This window comes from Nanorana parkeri, unplaced genomic scaffold, assembly GCF_000935625.1.
Source record: "Nanorana parkeri isolate BGI_ZX_2015 unplaced genomic scaffold, ASM93562v1 scaffold224, whole genome shotgun sequence".
In the NCBI taxonomy this organism is placed as follows: Eukaryota; Metazoa; Chordata; class Amphibia; order Anura; family Dicroglossidae; genus Nanorana; species Nanorana parkeri.
The window spans coordinates 1208084-1216277 of NW_017306492.1; the positions used below are offsets into that span (position 1 = coordinate 1208084).

Below are 8194 nucleotides of genomic sequence, written 5' to 3' on the forward strand. Positions count from 1 at the left end.
AAAAAAGTACCATAAATGTAAAAAAAAACAAAAAAGTTTCCCTACGTTATGTTATAAAACATTTATTCTTACCCATATTTTTAGTAAAACATAAAAGTCAGGGTCACGTCGGGTAAATAGACACCAAACATGTCAAGCCTTAAAATTGTGTGCGCCCGCAAAAAACGCCCGTAGGCGACGATTAAAACGCTTTTTCTGTTCATCAATTTAGTGTTATCAGTGATTAAAGGAGAACTATGGGGTTAGGGCTTTTCCCCATAGTTTTCCTTAGGGTAACGGCAGGACACAAACTAGCGTCCTCCCGTCACCCTAAGCTCAGTATACCGCGAGCTGCAGCTCGCGGTATACTGAGACGCCGCAGCTGAAGCGGATCCCGACAATTATGTCTGGATCCGCCCAGCTGCGTGAGTGACAGCTGGCTCTGCCTATCTAGAGGCAGAGCCAGCTGTACCTGCCCCCTCCCCCATCCGTTCCGCCAGTCAGCGCTGGAGGATCAGAGCGGGGAGGGGGGAATCCAGCCCCTCCCCTTTCACGCCTCTGTGCCGTGACAGGATCGAGAAGTGAGAGAGTGACGCTATGTGTCTAATTGTCAGTCTCATTGTCACAGGTCGGCTAGAACTATGAGGATGAGTGAAAAGCACTCACCTCATAGTTCTTCTTTAGGCTGGGTTCCCACCTAGGCGTTCAAAATATGCGTGTATGACGTGCGTTTTGCGGTGCATGTTTTAACCGCGATTTGTGGCCCACAAAACGCGCGTCAAACGCGCGTTTACGAGGGCTATCCAGCTGTATCCTAATGGATACGCGCGGAAATACGCCCCAAAGAAGCTCCTGTACTTCTTTGGGCATAGGGCGTTTTTCAGCATGTTCGAACACGCTGAAATACGCCCAAGTGAGAACCATGCCCATAGGAAATAATGGGATTTCACTTGCAGGGCGTTTTACAGCACGTCGATCAGCGCTGTAAAACGGCCAGGTGTGAACCGGCCTTAATGGCTCTAAAATTATTGCTCTCACTTCGTTTGCGGCGATATGCAACATGAGCGGCACGTAGGCGCACCTGACGCATATATGCGTGTGTATGTGGGGGGCGCGGACTTAAAAAAAATGTTTAAAAACATAAATGTTATGCTTCTTTATTTTTTTTAATCAATCTTTCATTTTTGTATTTTTTTAATACTTTTTTTTTTTTACACACACACAACTTTATTGCTATTACATGGGGGGCTAAGAAGCCCCCTATGGGATAGCAAATTTACATGACAGGTCCTCTTATATTCTGGTTCTAAAACCAGATAGGCAATGTAAGTCCAAGACCAGGAGCTGAGGGTCAGCTCCGTCTCCATGTGGGGTGGGGGGTGTGATCGAGCGCGTTCCCACCACAAAAATCATGCTGCAGATATGTGGCACCAGAGAAGAAAGTCCACCTCTTTGACACTGCATATATGTGTTACCTTGGCAAGAAGGTGTTAAAATGGGTACAAAAAATATGCCATTCTTTGCCTGCAACTTTGAGGAGCCTATTCAGAATCGCTGACCCTAGGAGATCCTATGTAGTAACCCCCATCCTCCCCCCATGCTAACCGGTGTATCTTCTGATACTTCAGGTGCGGCAGAAACATTCAGAGGGATCGGGATGGCATCTCTAGTAATTCTTCTGCTCTTTGCTTTGATCCAGTGGGTTGGACTGCCTCAAAAGAAAGAAGGTATGTATTGTGTTATTAAACTTGTATTGTATACATATGTATTGTATAAATATAATGTATTTTTAAACAAAATGTAGCATACATAGAATGCATTTAAACAGGTAGGGTAAAATAAAGTAATGGGGTAATAAACCCTATTTTACTACATATATAACTTCTCTGAAGGGTTAACCATGTTAATTCAGCATTTGGGTGAGTGAATTGTTTTTGCTTTACAGCCAGCATATAAGAAAAGTTATTTATTTTATAGGTATTTATACTGGCCGGGTCTTCATTTAGACAAAGGGCTCCCTTCATTAAAAGAGGTTGAATCCAGGCACATTTCCTTGTGGAATTGGCTCTGCACATTTGTGTGTGATGATGATGATGAGTTAGTGGGTCTTCTTCTGGAACCAATAAAGAATCAGTGATGGTGAATAAACATGTGCCATATCGAAGACCCCAAACATGCTATTGAAGAAATGGAAATGTAGATATCCGGTGAAGATACCCAATGCAGCAAATGCAGATGGCTAATGTTCTTTGTAAATGTGACAGCAGTAAATGACTGGAAAACAAATCATTCACCACTTAAATAACATGGCCCAAAGCCTTTTATCTTCATAGTTATTAGATTACATTATGTCAATATTTGCAGAGGCAAGTTAATTTAGCAGTCTATTGACCACTCCTTCTGTACGGTACATGCCCTGGACTAAAATAGAGCTATGTTAAAAAAGCACTGCTGTCTGTAAATTGACTTTGTGTTTTCCCAATCAGGGCACAACAGGAAGTTCACTTTAATCCAGAGCCCCTATAGCTGCTCGCACTTGCATTCCCTGTACTCTCCCGCTACGCTTTTTGTCTGGGGGCAAAAAAATTAATACCTGTAGTTCAGGGGCTGGGACGATATATTTATATTTTTTTCATGGGGGTGGTTTAGTCTTGGGCACCCACAGGGGAGAACATTGAGCGTGTCATGCCAAATTATGGGTGTTACTCAGTAAGTTATGGCACAGTCCTTGTACCCACAAAATATGCCCAAAGACCTGAGTTTTTCTGCACTTGACCATCACAGGTCTCCACAAGGGCACATAGAACAATGGTTTTCTTTATACCCAGTTCACACCACAATGGAGGTAGGGGTGCAGGCAGGTAAATAAAAATGCAGCATGTCTGCATTTCTTCACACCAGAACTCCCCTGAAGATTTCCATCTGCCTCCACAATGCAGCTCTGTTGTGGTTTGAAATGAACGAAATGTCATATTAAAAAAAGAACAAAAAGGGTAAACAGTGGTTTGTGTTGTAAAAATATGCCCCCCCCCCCCCCCTCTTAACCACGCCCCTGTTTTTGGGTATGTGGAGCTTGTGGCTCTGTCCTTCCTCCACCATTACAAGGCTGGCAATCTCCTGCTCAGACACCCGGCCCTGCTACACAAAGGTGGGGGGAAAGAATATTCAGCCTGATGTAACCTTCTAGTGGGATTGACTTTCTGATTCTCCTTGTTCCCACGGGTGAATAGAGAAATGGGGGCTTGAGGGGAAGGTAACTATAAGCAGCTACAGGGGCCGGCATTAAAGCAAACCATGGGTGAAGCACAAAACAATTCTAGTCACTTTACAGTCGAGTCAGCAGGCTAGTGGCTATGTTTTGGCCATTTATAATTTATTAATGTGTATGTTAAACTAGTTGTGGATTAAGAGAAGGGTTCAAATTACTGTTGGGTTTTTCATGCTATCTGGGATAAATGTGTCCTCTCTTCCTGTCTTGCTGACAACAGGTTTACCAGAAGTAACAGCCAGTGAGCTGCTGTTGGAGAGTTCCCTTCACTTCCTGTCAGCAGGACAGGAAGTAAGAGGAAGTCTCTGTAATGGAGCCCTGAATAGCAGTAAAAACTGACCACAAGTGTTATTTTTACTTTTACATTTGATAATCCAGAGCTCATGACAATCCATTCCCTGTTATGTAATAAAAAGTTATTTTACCATAAGCAATATTACTAAAGGTAGCCAGTCCTCATAAAAAACTGCATATTTTCAGAATAGCAGAAAGAAAAGGCATTTTTATGAAATGGATTCAGAAAAGACTTACTGCCATCTACTGGTGACTTAAAAAAAACAGTTTGTTGGCTTTCCGATGTAGGTTTGCCTCAATATTTATCCCTATAATAGAATGGTAGTATAACACCACACACTTGTTCCATATTTAAAGTGAAATTCCATATTTCCGAAGCTTACTTTCTAAGTGTTTATATATTCAGATTACACAAGAAACATAAAGAACTGTTTTGTAACTTATATTTTTTGTAAATGTGTGTAGTATACTAGGTGACTATGCTCACTCCTCCACTATATTTATGGAGTGAGCTATGGTTGGCACCCATGCTAGACTTCAAACATATCTGCCTATATCATCTACTTTATATTGAAGGCAAATGCGTTAGTGGTTACAGAAGAAAGATACAATTGATATTTCTTTACGTTCAGTAATCCATACCAGCCAAACATGTTCATATGATTAGTTGCTTTAGATTACTGCAGATTTCACATCATAATGGCTCCTTGCATTGCCTGATTACATAAACCTCTTAATAGTTACCAGAACCAGAGCTAAGCTTTTATAGACTATTTCCATTGCATCAGAAAATGTAACACTTTATAAAGATCAATAGGCCAGGGTCCTACCTGCAGCAATGTTATGTCAGCTGGAGGTTCTACTAAATATTACTGCAAAGGTCAATTTGTCACATCCAGCTTTGAGTATTTGCTGCTATGTATTACCTCAAATCATTGCTTTTTAATGTAAATCATCTTGGGCAAATCAGGAAAGTTCACTGTCCTGTCAATGTTTTGTTTCTCATAACACTAAAAGTAAAATTCTAAGTGTTTTGGAATCTAGAGATTCTGACCAAGTGCATACCACATGCATATGATCATGCACTTGTGTATTCACCTATATATCTTCATATGGTGTGTAAAATGTTTTTTGTCTCTCTTTATACAGTGCTTAAATCTGTGCCATTTATACTGACGACATTGTTTTACTGCAGATGCATCAATGCTGGCAGAAAGAATCCCTGTTCCCTCCAGCCCAGTTCCCATAGCAACTATCGACCTGATGCCACAGCACTCAGAGAACATTATGCCTACTATTCAGGTCAAACTGCCACCTAAGAAGACAAAACATCAGGAAGAGCAGGAAGATGTTAACAGACCAGCCTGGGGAATAAGTTCCTCGCCATGGGTCACTCTTGCTTATGCCTTTTATCAGATAAAGGAAATGGTGTCTCTTTCCAAAACCAACCGGGTCTCGGAAAACCAGCCACTCCAGGTAATGACTACATAACCAAGTGTAAAGCCTCAGGTGGTTCAATAAAAGTAGCTATTCAAAAAAACATTCATGAAACCCATTTCTCACGCACACAGGACTAAGTGGAGATTTCAATTTTTCGTTTCATTTAAATCTATGTCTTCACAGAAACATACATCCTCTGTAACATGGCTGTAACAGAGCAGTATATGCAGAAAGGCCACAGAAGATAGTTCAGAGTATTATATAATATAAAGTACCTGAATTTACTGATTGTGGTATTTTATTACGTCAGATAGAGGTGGGCTAAGGCTTTATCTGTTTAATACAAAATCTTTGAGGAGGACACAACAAAAGACATGATGACTACCTATGGCAATAGTCATGCAGCACTGTTGCCAACTCTATAGAGACCACTGGAGATTTAGACCTGTTTCCTATTGATTCATAAATAACAGTTAATGATCTAAAAGAGCCTTGTTTTCTATAAAGGGTTCATATAATACCATGGTAAAATGGTCATCTAGAGCAATTTATTATAAAAGAAAAATATCTGCCTCACCACCTTCATGTCTATTTCCATTTTAATGACAGCAATAAAGTTTATTTAAAAAAATGACATTGTTATAATCATAATAATGATGATAAACAAAAAAAACCCATGCAAATACTCATGGGATGGTCAGTGCATCACAGAGTTCTAAAACCGGATGTTGGGGAAGAGTTGCACCTGGTTGAAAGAGTGGGGCAAAAGAGAGGTGCTGATGTCCCCATCGGTGCAGACTCCGAGCTGTAGTAACACAATTGCTGCCACATTATTATGATGCTGTCCCTACCTCCCATAGGATGTGTTACCATAATTGGGTTTGCAGTTTAGGGTCTGCATACCAACAATGGCTAACATGCCATTAGAAGTCAGAATGTACAAGTTAAGCCACATTTATTAGTGGTAAGGATTGTTACAGATAAGGAAAATACATTCACTTTTACTTAAAAATTGCCAATGAAATATTCACAGTATATGAAATCTTATTTGTGTTCTTTTTATAATGTGTTACATTTGGATTCATGTGTAGTGATGTGCATTAAGTATTTTTTCCATTGCTGCTTGTGGGATGACAGTTAGGAAACAAGAACTAAAGGTAAGGTAATGCTGGCCTTGTATGACTACTTCATTGAGTTCATCCTTTATAAGTCAAAATCTGGGACTGAGACTGTCACTGTAATGTTTGTGTGATAGTCCATGTGTAGCAAACGTATATGGTGCATCTAATACCAAGATGATCCACAGTGCAGTTGCCATTTTATGTTTATTAATACCTGTTCATATTGATGGCATGGGTTCAAATAATGAATTTGAAAATCATTTCAAGCCTCTAAATAAGTATCACACACTGCTGGCTGATGGATTGCTGCCCCCACCAGTTTAATGGCTGTTTAGTCAGCCCCGAGCTTTTATTGTTTCTTGTTAATGGCTACACAGCAATGTAATGAGAGCTCCTTGCAGTATTATCACATTTCTGTCAGCAGTTTCTGTGGAGGCTGTTTGTGGTGTCTTTCTGTAGTACTGATGCAGGTTCAGTCCACCCCAAAAAATATTTTGGCTTTGCATAGTCGCTGAAAGCCGAATAGCCCCTGACTTCTTACATCTGAAGTGGTGGAGTCTCAGGCTTCATGCTGCAGTAAGAAGGGTCTCACTATTTCTGGGTGCGTTCCTTCCTAACCCACCATCATCTTTCCACAAGAGAAATGAGTTTTAGGAGGATCCGTCCTTTTACTAAGTTCCTGAAGAAGACACTGGGGTATCATATCAAAAGATAAAGAGATATTCGTATTATTTCCCGGAAGTATATTCATTACAAGCATGCAACTTTGAATTTATTTTATGATGTCATTTTTGTGAAACATTTTCATGGATCACTTTTATGTCTGACTTCTTGCATGCAAGTTGCATGTTCAGATGGCATATCCTGTTTTCAGGACATAGCGGAAAAATATTTAGATTTAACGCTTTACTTTCCACCTGTCTCAGGAAAATGAAAATGGTTCATTAAGATCACCACAGTCAGTGGTGGGTGAAGCTCCTAGTGCTGAATCAACTGCCGATACCACTGATAGCCAGAAGCATAGTGGACCAGGAAATACTGGCCATGTCCAGTCAGCTGACAATGGCTTCGTCGAGGACAATTCTTCAGGAGACAGCCCATCCACTCCTCACATAGATGTGGGACATTAATATGGTTACTCTGTTCATATTGAGAAGTATGTTGGTTATACACTGAAAACATCAGCAAAGGACAAAAAAAAACCTCACACAAATATTTAATAGAATAAATAGCAAGAAAAAGCATAAACGGTATATCTAGATGTTGGCATCTACAAAGGTGGTGCACTTCCCATGGTCCTAGCACTGTGAACCACATTTTATTTATATATGTATTTATAATCTGCAGAATGCATTGGATATTAAAGTTTACAGATTGAAACAGCCAGAATTTGCTTTCTAAATTAAATATAAAAATGCTAGGTATATATATCTATATACATCTCAGTACAGGCACTGTCGGCACTATTACACTTTGGATACTTGGCTGGTTTTGATATTTGTCAACTAGTTACTACAAGCGTTCAAGTTTACATAAGAGATATATAAAAAAAATAGGAACATGTGATCTAGTGAACACATTCACTTAGCAAAGTTATAGAAATGTCTGCTTTAGTACATCTGCCCCATAGTTACCAGTTTCTTTGTTAATTACCATTTAAGCTTTTGGTAACATTTGTTTCAAATTAAAACTAGTGATGCACCGATATGAAATTTGTTAAAATTACTTTTTAATTATTTTATTTCTTTTTTACTTTACGGTTAGGGGTTTTGGTTATGGAAAAAGAGATTTAGAACACAATAGTCCTAAATCTTTTTCTGCAGCCCCTGTTATGAATGAACACAAAGCCTCTATAGTGAGCTGCTCCTGTCCATTCATAAACTGTGGAGATAGTATATAAGTTACTATGGCCTACTATGCATTTTAGGCTGTTTTTTTTTCCATCAGCATTTTGACCATTTTCAGGTGCAAAGTTTTGGCAGATGACATTTCGGTGCATCCCTAATAAAAACAGATTTTTTTTTTTTTTTTTAAATGTTTCATGATTATTTTATTTATAAAAGAGTTCCAGCACCAGTCCAAACACTTTTCC

At 39.6% G+C, this 8194-nt stretch overlaps 1 protein-coding gene across 2 annotated transcripts in view; it reads left to right on the forward strand.

Moving 5' to 3' along the window:
• MFSD6 (major facilitator superfamily domain containing 6) overlaps positions 1–7640 on the forward strand; it is a 54886-nt gene extending 47246 nt beyond the window's left edge. Inside the window, exons 5-8 of one of the 2 annotated variants that reach the window (XM_018556096.1) lie at positions 1608–1706; positions 4737–5017; positions 6119–6138; positions 7029–7100. In XM_018556096.1, the coding sequence (XP_018411598.1) occupies positions 1608–1706; positions 4737–5017; positions 6119–6136 (398 nt within the window). In that variant the 3' untranslated portion in view covers positions 6137–6138; positions 7029–7100. Of the gene's footprint in view, positions 1–1607; positions 1707–4736; positions 5018–6118; positions 6139–7028 lie in introns of both variants that reach the window. The other variant, XM_018556095.1, reaches the window with a different exon arrangement.
• The last annotated feature ends 554 nt before the right edge of the window (positions 7641–8194 follow it).